The sequence below is a fragment of the Trichoplusia ni genome, chromosome 5 (genome assembly GCF_003590095.1).
Source record: "Trichoplusia ni isolate ovarian cell line Hi5 chromosome 5, tn1, whole genome shotgun sequence".
NCBI lineage: Eukaryota > Metazoa > Arthropoda > Insecta > Lepidoptera > Noctuidae > Trichoplusia > Trichoplusia ni.
The window spans coordinates 10,577,259-10,591,542 of NC_039482.1; the positions used below are offsets into that span (position 1 = coordinate 10,577,259).

The 14,284-nt window shown below is 33.0% G+C and overlaps 1 protein-coding gene across 1 annotated transcript in view; it reads right to left on the minus strand.

The window, feature by feature from the left end:
* Positions 1-4,032: 4,032 nt before the first annotated feature.
* Positions 4,033-14,284, minus strand: part of LOC113494466 (neuropilin and tolloid-like protein 2) — a 129,006-nt gene continuing 118,754 nt past the window's right edge. Inside the window, exons 11-15 of the mRNA XM_026872814.1 lie at positions 13,186-13,323; positions 12,108-12,278; positions 11,241-11,544; positions 8,895-9,038; positions 4,033-5,671 (exon numbers count right to left, since the gene is read on the minus strand). Of these exons, the coding sequence (XP_026728615.1) occupies positions 5,583-5,671; positions 8,895-9,038; positions 11,241-11,544; positions 12,108-12,278; positions 13,186-13,323 (846 nt within the window). The 3' untranslated portion in view covers positions 4,033-5,582. The remainder of the gene's footprint in view (positions 5,672-8,894; positions 9,039-11,240; positions 11,545-12,107; positions 12,279-13,185; positions 13,324-14,284) is intronic.

Sequence of the window (14,284 nt, forward strand, 5' to 3'; positions counted from 1 at the left end):
CAGTAAATAATATTTATACTTTTCATTATTATTTTTCTTTTTAAACACTGTATAGTTTAGTGAATATCCCGTGTTCCCGAGTGTCAAGTAGTAGTCAGACGTGACTTTGTTAGCGTTTTCCATTAGAGTCCCGCTCGAATTATTCATCCTTACAGATTTAACAAGGGAGATAAATAAACGATTCTTTGATCAAAGCTTTCTTAATGTTTTGTATAAATACTTTTGCTGAATAAAGTCTGTGAATGTATTTCATTTATTTATGGACTAACTTTTACATATAGTTTTTCTCGATGTGATGTTACTGCCAGATGGACCGACGACCTGGTTAAAGCCGCTAGGTCTCGTTGGATGTAGGTGGCAATGAACCGGTCGCGCTGGAGGACGTATGGGGATTCCTATGTCCAGCAGTGGATAGCTATAGGCTGAGATTTTGATGATGATGTTACTATCGCTGGGAATATAGTAATATGTGTTTAATCCAAATACCAGCTGGCTCCTTAGCGAATTTTTATCATATTTAGTCAAGACGTTTGCACGTTGGGGAAGTTTTATACAAACTTACAAGTAAACAGGTAAACTGTGTGTGTATTTGCTTACTTTCTTATGACATTTTTAAAAACTGTTATCATTATATTATCTCGCCTTATTTCAAAACCGTTTATTATTTCCACATTAGGATGCACTGTCTGAGTCGCAGAAAATTGCAACAATAAATAATTTGAGCAGAAGACGGGACGTTTATATCAGCTTTGTGACTAGAATTTTAAAGTGCTAGCTTAGATACTATATTATGTTGTTCTGGGATTTGAAACTCCGAGGAAAAGCCAGAGGTTTGTACAAAATACTGAGTTTGTTATTATTTTATTGATATGACCAGTAAAATGTTTATAAAATGGGTTTTTACAAAATACGGGTTATTAGCTCCGAATATTCGAAATTTCGGATGGGACACATTTTTTGTCCCTCAACTTTCGTTAAGATAAAGTTTTGCAGAATACATGTAAAAGTGACTGCTTTTTTGTTTAAAACGTGTTTCGGCGAAATATGGATATATTTTAAATATAGGTTTAACGCATAGAAAAAATGACCAAAAATCAAAAGTATATTTCGTAGTAAAATATTGGTGATTTCATACAAAAATTAAATACATAAATTTCTTTTCCTTTTGATGTTTCGTAATGTTCATTTTGTGTATCTATAAAGGGTTAAGAATAAAACACTCATAAAGAAAAACGCTTAAAATTTATTTACTTACAAATTTAACAATATATAAATCATTAATCTATGTACATAGTATGTATTTACACTATTTACTAAAGGAATACGAAGCCGATATATATCAAATAATTATATAACAATAAAAAACTATGAAGAAAAACAAAGGCAAAGACATTTCAAATTGATTTCAATTAACAATTTTTTGGTTCAATTCTGTCAATATTTCAATAAAAATGTGTATCTTTAAATAAAATGAACGTGGTTTTCGTCTCGCCTCTCAATAAATCGTTAAAACATATTTTTATTGAACAAGACCTACAACTCAGGCTTGGGGAATTATTATTTGACCAGTAAGACATTGAAAGCATTTAAAAAAAACACATAAAAGCATTCAAATAATACATATGGTATCGTTCTATATCATGCAGATAAGTTAAAGTCACGTGACAATTAAAAGTATCACAAGATATATCTATTTGCTGACTCTAAAATGAAGAAACCCTTTTGCATTGTTCTGACCTTCAGACAAGAAAAACTGCAAAGTCAAAATGAAAACCTTTAAAACGAAAGGACCTTAATCACGTAATTTGACCTCGTTCTCAAAAACATCCCCATTTTAACCCTATAACAAAAAAGATAACTAGACGATTTATATTTCGTGAACGAGCGTGAAGATCCGAGTTATTCTGACAATTCAACAAAGAGCTGAAATTCCGCGCGTTTTTTAAACAAAAAGTATTTCTTTATTTTCAAGTTGTAATTTCAGTTGTTAACTTGGTGCGATGTTTTTGGGGAACAAAGCCCCGTTTTCCCTTGGAAGTCACTGGACAGTTAGATGAATAAAAAGATCAAAATAATTGTGTCAAAGTATTATTTGAATGAAAAAGTTATTGCATTTTAACGGTTTTATCGACGTCTCCCATCTATACCTGAAAGAATGTTTTAGGGTGGTAGGTCATTAGCTGTTTAAATGAATATCGCTGTCAAATGGCATCGTTGATGAAAATAACCATCCATGTCGCCATGTCTGTAAAATCTGACAACAGTTAACCCTTTCTTAACTTTGAGATTAACTCGAAATCATAAACAAATTACAAAAGAAACATCAACGAACCATCTTAAACCAAATTACTTGATTAAAACGCATCAACGAAATTGAATTACAAACTTATAGCGTTGTGATTGGCTGATAATAATTTTAGCGCAGTACCCCCACCACGTCTTAAACCTTTTGAAGTTTTGTTATTCGATTAATTTAAATTTGGAAGTTTAAAATCGAATTGTAAAGGTTCGCCATTCCTTTGCCCTATTGGTTGAGGAATTTTCCGTTATTTGTAATTACAAAGTAAAATTAATTTAGTGGTCGGGCTCTGGTGAGTCAGAATATTTTACTAGTATTTGTGTTTTTTGTTTGAACCCATGGAGTTTTTGATGTCATTAATATTCTTTCCCAAATAAAAAAATAGCTCTTCACTAGTTATAATTATTAAGCGACTTGACCATCGGTAACGTTCCAAAGTTTTTAAATCTTTATTTTTGTGCACAAGCATTGCTCTAGTTACTTAGATAAACAAGAAACACATTTATTCCAACTAATTATTGATATCATTTAGCGCATCTATAAATCACAACATGTTTCACATTGTTTGGTAACTAATATATAAGAAAAAATGTTGACTAGAAATGCACACACCAATTTTAATCATTTAAATAAAATATACATACCATATAGTAGTAAATTCTAAAATAAATATCTTTTCACAAATTTGTAACCAAAAACTTCACAATGCTAATACTTATTTAATTAAATGTGAACTATTCACAATTTTTTTAATATTCATTTAAATGTAATAATAAAATTCTTTTCATTTATACCAAAAATCTTTTAACAACATATTGTCAAATTTTGATAATAAATGTAACATTAATTTAAAATAATTGATTTGATAATCTAAACGATTTATTTATTCAAATTGTATCTACAAATTTTATTATTATTTACAATTATAAATTTCACTTATTTATTATTGATTCTTATTAAATATTTATTTCGAATTGGTCTATTTATTTACCTATTGACTAATATTTAAATGTTTAAAAGTTTTTGTCAAATAAAATGTCTTGTGTCCACATTATAAATACATGATGAATATATGTAGACTTCAATTGCAAGGTGTGAGTTTCAGTTACTTTGATGACGGGTCGATGCCAATTTTTGCAATTACTACGATGTAAAAAGAGATTCATAAATCTCATTTCATTTTAATTAAAAGTTTTCAGTTCATTCGGTCTTCTTTCATCAAAGATTTTATTTCGTAATCGCAGAAGAGCCAAATTAATTTTGCCAATCGAATAGTTGTGAGTATTAGTTTGGTAGTGTATTTCGCAGTAATGTTAAAATTTATAATGTATGAAAAATAATTTGCAGTGTTGTTATTTAGCGGTAGTAACGAATACTTATTTTGTTATTCAATTATTAGTGTTTTAAACATTGATTCCCATTTTTTTTCGTTTTTAATTTTACTTTTTGATATTATTAATGTGGACACTACCATCAATGAGGCGATAAGAAAACTTAACAAATATATTAGTTTGTAACAAAACAAATGTTTTGGAAGACTTCAATCATGTGTAAATAAATGATCAATAAATAAATATTTCGTTTCAAAAACAAATAATTTATAAATTAATCTCATATTTTATAACTACAAATGTACATTTTTTTACATAAATTGCAATTGCACTTTAAATAAATAGTAATCAATAGAAAAACGTTTTATTGAGTCAATTTATTCATTTAAAAATTATGTAATAATAATATATTTGCAGGAAATTCTTAATTTATAAATACTGTGGAAGTTATTTGGCACAAATGAATTCTTAAATATATTCATTTTAAATGATAAAACCTAAACTCTTTAAAAAAATCACATGGTTATAAATTGTGATAGACATGTGATATAGAACATATATTTTCAACAAAATAATTAAGGAACCGTATATAACAGAAACAGTTTACATATAATTATTAAATACATTAATTAAAATTTGTTAATTTTTGGGGTCCGTACCAAAGGGTAATAACGGTACACTATCACAGGCTCAGCTGATCTGTCCATCGTTCGGCAAGCTGTATCTCATGAACTTTGATACCTAGATAGCTGATTTTGCATTGTTGCATTTCTATTGCCGCTATAGCAAAACAATAATGATTAACGTATATACCTATATATATTCGTGATGGGGGAAAAGTCTGTTTGTCTTTAGCCTATTTGTACGGAACCGTTAGTGTCGCGAGCCCGACTCGCACTTGGCTGTTTTTTTGCTTCCACAGTATTTATTCGATAATATTACAACCAATGGCAGTATTTGGTTCTGTATGTACATATATAATATATGTTCAGGCCTCTTGTGAAGCAGAAGTCACCTAGAATAAAATCAATGTGCGTTTATTTCATCTGTATAGCTAACATTTATAAATATTAATTATCTAGCTATTTGTGTTTTCCTGTTCAAACAAAAAAAAAGAGAAATCAGCAACGATTTACAAGAAACTTGTCACTCAATAACGTTCAAAGTTTAAATACCAAAAATATTTCATATTAAGATAAATAATAAAGAGACCAAAATGAGATTACTAGAATTTATTAAAAAATAGTTTTTCGTAAAACATCTTCAATGAATCTGAAAAAGAGACAAAATTGGTTGAGGCTTCTTTTCCCTCATTAAATATCAAGAAACTTCTAAATCAACAAACAACTAAAACAATCACAAAATGAACAACTTCCCCTCGAATACTAAAACGCCACTAAATGTTTGTATGTCGTTCCATTCATCTTAATGCGACGGTGACAGCATGAGACTTAGTGTCTTCAAACTTGACGTTTGGGTATTCGTCCATTACTCTATTACTTAACATTAAGTCACAAACAAAATCCTAGAACTATATAAAAATGCTATAAAAGTCCTCACAAATGTTATCTATGGGGCTCTACGTCAGCTCTCACCACAAACGTCTTCCGCGCTCTTCTGCACTGCTCTACTTCATCGTCTATGCCGTAGAAACACACACTGCGTTGGGGGTAAACTCTAGGCTTATAGTCCATAGAAGAACCTAAATTTCTAGGCAGAGTCCGAGCCTTTTTGTACTCAAAGTCACTTTTCAGGCAATAGTCATAAATGAGCTTTGGTCTCTCGTCAAAGTACTTGCTATAGTAGCCATCACAGCTGTCGAAGGACATGCTCTTTGAGAAGTCCATGCAGGTGTGGTGGTGGTAGCAGCCCTCGGGCCTGGCCCTGGCCTCCAGCGGGTACCAGGTGTCCGGGGGCGTCGGGGCCCACGGCGGGGGCCCCGGGGGTCATCCTCAGCGAATCGGTTTGGACACGATGATGACGTCGGGAGCGGAGCGCGTCGTCTCCGTGCTGATCGGACGACGGTCGGGGAGCTTCTTTGCTATAAACAAAATTAAAACCTTTTTTATTAAAGCATATTAAAGGCTCAAACCTTCATAAGTTTAGATTTAAATTGCACGATTCAAATATCGTTCGACTTGTTCAAAGCTGTTTTAGTATGTTTATCTGGATAACTAAGATCTTCGTTTTCACATGTACACCAGTTATCTGACGCCTCATCTAAATGTATTTCATCAAATAAGTTAAGACTTACACAGCCGCTTTTAGATAGAAACAGAACAATTTTTAGATAATTAAGCTGCAGTGACCTTTAGCGTAGACAGTTAACCGAGTATTGAACCTTCACGTCTCTCAAATAATCAAAACTAAAACTGAATCTGAGGGCACGGCAGTGCCCCTGCCAAGTCTCGAGCAAAACGGGCACGGCCGTACCATCTTTTCTCGAAGCGATTCGCGGCTGTTTCGCCCCCCCTGTATCTTCGACGTGGACAAAGCTAGGAGTTTAGCTTTTCGGGGAATAATAGTAGGCATTAGAACAAGCTTAAGTTCGAAATTACATGCCAATTGAATTAATGGTTTAGGAGTTACGGTCGATCAAAGTTACACCATTTTGTCACTCACTGACTCACTGACTCACTGACTCACTGACAGATCATCAAAAATCTAAGGTACTTCTAGCAGACTTAGAAACTTCAAATTTTGCACCAAGATAGGTCCTTAGCCACATATAAAGGAAAAATTATAAAAACATTAAAAAATAATATGCCATAGAAAACAATTTTATATTTGCGGTTTGGCAAGAACATTATGTATGGATTTTGACTGCATTGTTAACTTTGTTCGTTGTTTAAGTACCTATTCAATTGGATGAATACATACATAGAATAGAAAAGAATAATATAAATGTAATACACAGACTATCATTAATACAAATTAATACATAAAATTCATAATTCATTAAATTAATAAAGCTAAAACTCCATTGTATTGCGATAAATATTGTATGCGCGCTCGATAGATGGCGTTGTACGTGTCTGAATCGCGCTATGGTTTCGTTACAAAGCGCAGTCTAAGTAGTACTTCAGAATAATTCGATAATTTTCATTTGATAGCGCCACCTGTCTATGAAAAACCATTTCGAAACTAAAAAATATTGTAGTGATAATTGATATTCGGAGAACTTTACGTGTTATTTAGTTTAGTTTAGCTATAGTTTGTAAGTTAGTAGATATATATATGCATATATATATAAGTTTAAGCTTGTTTACATTAGAAGTAACGAAGTCTCAGAGAAGAAACAAAAGAGATAGAGATAGAGAATGGGTTCTAAGCAAAGCAGTAGCTGAAGTCCTAGAAATTATGACACCTAAAAAAAAAGAAAGAAATACACTTACAAAAAATAAATGAGATCCCACCAAAAACATTAAATGTAAAAAAATGCCAAGTCTCTCGATGCAGTCTTTCCATCGTAAAAAGTTTTGAGATCTCATAGAAGCCAAGTCCTATTCAAAATATTTTGTAGTTATAAATCAACATTTAGTAATTGTATCAATAGTTTTTTTTATATTATAATTATAGTGACTTGGCAATGAGCACAAGAAGAAACAAATAAAACGGCATATTTGTAGGAGTTGAAAGTTACACACACCGCATGCGTAAACATTAATATCACAAAATTAATTTTCTTTTGGTTTATCCGTGTCGTCCCAACCGAATTTCGGCAACGGCAGTCAGTAAGGTATTCTTAATTATTGTATTGGAGCATGTAGTCGGTAGTGACCATCATGATTCACACATAACAAATAATCTGATCACTGGTCTCGTCAGTAACATTTGCACATAATTCCAGGCATCAAGCAGCTTTTAATTTGTGCTCATTGCCAAGTCACTATAATTATAATATAAAGAAAACTATTGATACAATTACTAAATGTTGATTTATAACTACAAAATATTTTGAATAGGACTTGGCTTCTATGAGATCTCAAAACTTTTTACGATGGAAAGACTGCATCGAGAGACTTGGCATTTTTTTACATTTAATGTTTTTGGTGGGATTTAATTTTCTTGATTTAAAGTCAGCTGCAGACAACGCAAACTAAGCCAATATTATTATAAAAGCTGTCGAAACTTGAGTTCAATTGTAAAACATTAATTCCACTTTATTTCACTTGCAATTAATGGATTTGAAGAACGTCTTCTATCAAACATTCGAAACGTGTCTTTATGCATTACACATTTCATCAATCCGTCTGTATGTCTATCTTAGACCATTTCTGAGCAATAGAGCCAAAATCGTTCGAAAATAGAGCTCGCAGCAAACTTCTTTTAAATGGCCTACTTCTTCTGGGTCTGTATTGTAATAAAGTCAATTTTTCCCATCCCATTTATGACTCCTATGTACAGTTACCACGTTCAAGTAATAAATCAAAATACGCCCCAAAACGTGTATTAATCGTAGTTATAACATAATGATCACTGTCGCTGTTGATAAATAACTTAACTTCAAGTTATTAAATGGTGATTTCTATTTAAATAAGCTTTTAAATTGGCGGGCACTTCAAAGGGCAGACAATTTTGTTTTGAACCTATTAAAAGTGATGAATGATACCTTACTCGGAATTTCAAATAGGTTCTGAGGTTACATAATAAATAGTGTTTCATGTTAAATTAAAATATTTTAGTGGCTGTAGTGTCGCGATACTTAATACAGATATTAAACCCAACTTGAGTTACCCTTTGTGAGTTGTTCTTTGTTGGTGGTAAATTTGGTTTTAAAACTTTGTCTGTCAAGTTTCCAGTTTCAAGGTTTAGCTCTGAGATTGAATGTCTTATTAATTCTTGTGTCTCGGGTTATTTTCTGTTAAGTTTCAATTAAAATAGATCATTAATTAATTGAAATATTGGTGTGAATGACTTTCGTCAAGTGGTTATCACGAGCTTATGATTATGGACTCCAATTAAGTCCGAATAAAAACGAAATTTTCGAAATAATTATTGACCTTTACCTTGTAAAGCTTTTTACGTTCCTTATTACCTAAACCATTAAGCGTTCCATTTTTACAAATACATGGTTCAAAGATTCAGTCTCTCAAGATCCATTATTATTTTTTTGTGTCAACTTAAGCGATACTAAAAAAATATCTTTAACATTTTCATTCTTAATGGAACATTAGTGTCAAAATTCACTCTCACAGCGCTGTTGATGTAAAACTTATTTTTATTTTAGTTTATTACTTCTCGGACATTTAATTTTAACTTACGTGGTTTCTGTTCATGAGTTGGCATTTGTTTCAGCAGTTCAATGGTGATCTCGGAAGTGTTGGTGGCGGCTGGTGGCGAGGGTCTGATGATGGTGGCTCCCGAGTAGCCGAAGGTCGAAAACCCTCGACTGTTGGTGCCAGAACCTGAGACAAAAAGAGGATATACTATTCCGTTATACACTTAATTTTTCGATGTTTTTTTTAAACCACTCCCACATAAGGTAATTTAATCGTTGTGTCGCGGGGTTCTTACAAACATACAAATCACATGCACAAGGACACAAACTCCTCATCCACTCGGCTATCCGTGCAGTCAGTTTAGCCCTTTATTTCTATGGATCTTCAAGTAGATATGTGTATGAAGGTCGTGTAGGTCACCAGTCACCGACAAACTCATTATAATTTATAATTTGAGGTGGCACGGAGTTCAAGTAAAACAAATAAACACAACCTAACGTGACAATTATAAAATGGCTGCACCTAAGTTTTGCCATTTCTTACCATAATGCTTCACAAAAACATTCTAAATACTCAAGATCCTAAACGACATCTATACCCGCCATATTTCTTCTTGTGACGTCACGCGACAGATAGGGGTTAAGTGTATTAAAAGAAAAAGTAATATTATATATGGAGGGTAGAGTCATTTGATACATTTCGTTCAAATTACGTTCAAAATGAAAATGTACGTTGATTTGTATTTCAGAGACTTAAGAGGAAAATTATTCAATATTTGCAAATTATATGAGAGCTTGAAGATTGATTTCAGATGTATCTGTTTTGTATAAGCAGCTTAGTAATTAGAGTGGCATATAACAAAATGAATTATAAAGAGGAAAGATTTGATTGTTTCTTTGTTTGTCACGAATAGGCTTCGAAACTACTGGCCCGATTTGAAAATTTATTTCACTGTTGAGAAGCTACATTATCCCTGCTGAACATAGGATATAATTTATTTCAAAAATATTGGGGTTCCATAAGAAAATTGTGATATTGTAACCCACGGTGTCATAACTTATATCTTCTAACCACGCGGACGAAGTCGTGGGCCACTGCTAGTCTTTTTATAAAGAACATGCAAGGCTTTTAGGCTCATTTCAAAAAATATGAGATTCTAGGCTACGAAATACTCAATTAACGAAAACTAGCTTTGAATATGATTCAGTATAATACTGTACATTAACCACCCCTATAACTGAACTACTCCATGTATGAAAATTACTACGTAACTGTTAATTAGTTTTAAGCCCTAGTAATTAGGTCAGGCATTACTCGCAAAGGGTTTAGGGCTCGTTAGGGTCACAAATTATCCAGCGTAAGTAGTGAGGGCGTGAGTGGTTATATGCCCTTAGCCCTTAAAATTAGCGAAATAAATGGTATATAGAGATGGTAGACAATGGTAAACAAATTAAATATGGTTTGAGAGAAATATCGGAAATGAAATATCCCACTGCTAGCCAAAAGTTTATTTCTACTGATTACGACGTTCACTCATTTTCAAAGTTTCGCTTCGGGTATTTTTACTCTTAAATCATATCCCTCGATAATTTATGGTGACTCATCGAGCTGGTTTTTCGCTGTCGTTGATTATAAATATAATTGTAGAATCTATGTACCTATATTTCCAAAAATGAAAAATTTATGCCTTAATATATACCTATTATGAAAAGTCGAAAAACTAATGTAATTTTTCCAGGTAATCGCACTTTTTGTTGTCCATTTAATTAATCAAAGTTCAAAATTTACAAAACTGCTAGTCATGAGCCAGATTCCTTGAAATCAAATCGGATAGCAAAAACCTTTCAAAGTAATCCAAATGGAACGACAGTCTAACCATATTGGTTTAATTTTTAAACTACAAAATGAAGCGAAGCTAAAACAGTCCCGATTCGGCGTAGCAAGTCGAGCGGGGCCTGATTAGATTGAGCTAAAAAAACAGCTTATTTCAGCTTCAGATCCAATCTTTGGGAACTGGACACTTTCAAGAATTAAATGGTGGACAGTTGTTTTAGTATTTAACAACAAAGATGTTTTGAATACAAAAACTATCAGACGTCTAATTTGCTACGAATGTCAAAATACTTCGAGGATCCAATATGCTTTTTAGAAAATAATTTTCAGAGTATTTATTCAGATCGGCAAATATTGAAGGATTAATCTTGAAATTTTTGCAATTATTGGAGGAAATTCAAAATTATATAATAACCAACACCTGGGCATTATATCCCGGGGAAAACTTAAAAAAATATATAATACATAATACTCGGGGATTATACACTACTTGCAATAATACCCCATTTTTCTACGAATGTCATATTTGCTACGAAACATAAAAAGCTCTCTCACCGTCCGAACTCGCTGGAGGATCTGTCTGGAACAGGCTCTCTCTAGTCTGACAGCCAGACTCCTTCGTATCCGGGGCTCCAACCGACACATCTCTTATCTCTCTCTTCTCTCTACACTCCTCACTCACTCTCGTTCTACTCCTCATTGACTCTTCTTTTCTACTTAAATCACTTTTTCTTGTTCTCCCGTTGCGCTCAATTCTTACATCTTCTTCTATTGGCATGCTCTCTACTTCTCTTCTCCATGGTTCTTCATCAAGGTCTAAGTGGGTTTCTTGGATGAAATCTGATTCTATACTTGGTTGCTAAAAGGTAAAAGGGTAAATTTTAGAGTGTTCAATTAGGAGCTAGAATAATAGCCGAGTGATTTTTTATGAGGACTATATGAGTCGTCGCGTTTCTAAAAACTTTTAATGGAGAAGATTCACAATACAATCAAATTGTTCTGGTCCATACTGAAATACAACACTGCATTTTCTTAATAAGTTGGTCTAAGCAAAGACACCACAATCCCTGTTCTATACTAATATAACAACAATATCGTGTAACAGCTCTTAAACTTCGTCTTTAAACCAAAGATTAATTCCCAAACTTAATACGGATTCAATCTTAGCGCGCAACTTAGATCCACCAAATCTAGAGAATCTAGGAAATCTAGGCCATTTGTATTTCCTTACACAACACGTTTAAATGGACCTAGGACATATTCTAGGTATTGTTACTCTACATAGGCAGAAAAACTTCTATCTTAGAAAAAACAGGTTGCGAACAAAATTGGGCTTACACTTATGAAAATGTCATCGAACTGATCTTTTCTTTTCTAATAGGCTTTTAATCATGGCAAAAGTTCATTAAATAAATAATTTACCTTAGTTTTAGACGAGTAACTTCTCTGTTTCTTGAACATTTCGTTTGTATGGTTGTCTCTTTCTAAACTTTGTCTTGGTTCACTGTCTCTTTGTAATTTCTTGGGGTCTAAGGTCAGGCGGCTCCCGACCAAACTGTCGAGCCGGTCTTCACATGATTGTCTTATATGTTCCTGTAGAGAAAAACAAATCATTATGTTTATATTTGTTGTTGTTGCTATATCAAAATTTTTGAAAAGGTAAGTAATCATATTTTTCTTCTAAAATTGAAAAGCTAACAATAAATAAATAAATAAATGCGGACAACATCACATACATTGTTCTGAACCGAAAGTAAGTTGCTAAAGCACTTGTGTTATGGAATTCAGACACAACGAAGCTACCACAAACACCCAGACCCGAGACAATGTAGAAATGACAATTTTTACATTGACCCGACCGGGGATCGAACCTGGGACCTCAGAGTTAGCGACACCTTGAAACCGGTGCGTACGCCACTCGACCATGGAGGTCGTCAAACTGTTACATCATTTAATAATGAATCATTCTCACGATAGTTACTATCAAAAATACTGTTTAAAATTGCCTTAGGTACTCTTATACAATATACTAAAGATAAGTTTTAAGAATCTAGCGACACGTGTTGATCGAGTAGCAAGATTTTATCAAGTACCATACATTCATGCGCTTGGCAAAGTCTGCAAGAAATTGAATTTCAAGTGACTTTGATGTATTATAAGTAGCTTCATTATTAAAAATAATAAGAATATCCATCATTTAAACATAATTACTAATATAATGGATGCATTTTATTTTAAAAACCTTCTTCCAGAAAAATAATAATTGTGGATCTACTGTCACCCATTTAAGTAAGACTGTTAATTGTGTACATGTTATGTGCTGTCTCGTTTCTACCACAAGAACAGTGTTACAACAAATAGTGGTTGTGGACCCAATATTACTTATTTCCGTCCCAATACAAGACAGTGACTTATCTATTGTACACGTTCCAAACCTCTCTCTTTATAACTCAATAGACCGGTCAAAGGAGTCAAAATCATCGTGCTTTTAGATACTGACCTTGATAATTTTATGATCCTGGTAGAGTTTCCGCATACACTTGAAGATAAAGACGAAGCTCATGCCGGACAGGATGAGAGAGAAGATGATGAGGATTACCATCAGGTGCGGCTGGTTGATGGTGGACTCTGTCTTCCTCTGTACCAGAAATGAGAAAGTGGTAGAAGATGGACTATGATGTTGAGTTTATGATTTTTTATAGATCTCTATTTAAGGGCTAAAAAGGAATCTTAATACAAAGGCTCTTCTAGGCTGCATAGTGTGTTAAGCATCGGTTAAATTCTTCTTGTCTAAAAAACACACCAGGTATTTTTTTAATGTACTAAAGTAAAAAAGAATAACCCAAAAGATCTTGAAAATATAAGATCATCATAACAACAAGTAGATACTATTTGTCCCAATCGAAAAAAGTGCACCATTTCACAATTTACATTAGATAAAAAGTAATTAAAAAGGCTTTGATTACACTGATTTCTAATATCTGTGATCCGTGAAATCTCTGGCAAAGTCCTCTGCCTCCCGGAGGTCCCTAACCAATTATATTTGGCCCCCGGCAAGCAAAGAGGATTTTATCTTCATACTATTTTAATCTTTTATGGATATTGAACTCTTCAATTAAGGGAAAAGCAATTAGGCAGCAGTATTGCTGCCAATCTGGTATCAACCCCTGTCAACTTTATATTTTTTATACATAGTCATGGCAATTCAGTATTCTTGTGTATGAATTGAATTCGTTAATGAAGAAATAAGAAAACGGCTCTGAAGATTATACTGATTTCAATGTTAATTTTAAGTTATGGTTAAAAAGCCTTGCTTAGCTTTCATTTTCTATTTTAATGTTCATTAGATTACAGCCTGGTGACAAGCGGACGGACAAAATGTCTGAGTTAATAAGGTTTTGTTTGTACGCTTTGGGCAAGGCACCCAGAACAACCAATAGCAAATTTATAAATAAGTGTTCTTTTTTGCATTTCTCTCATGTCATAATTTCTGAAAGTTTTCGAAGCATAGCCATACACAAGTATATTTTATCTTATCTTTTATAACCTTCATTTGCCACACCTATCATTGGCTAGCTTTTCACAAATTAGTTGCAACA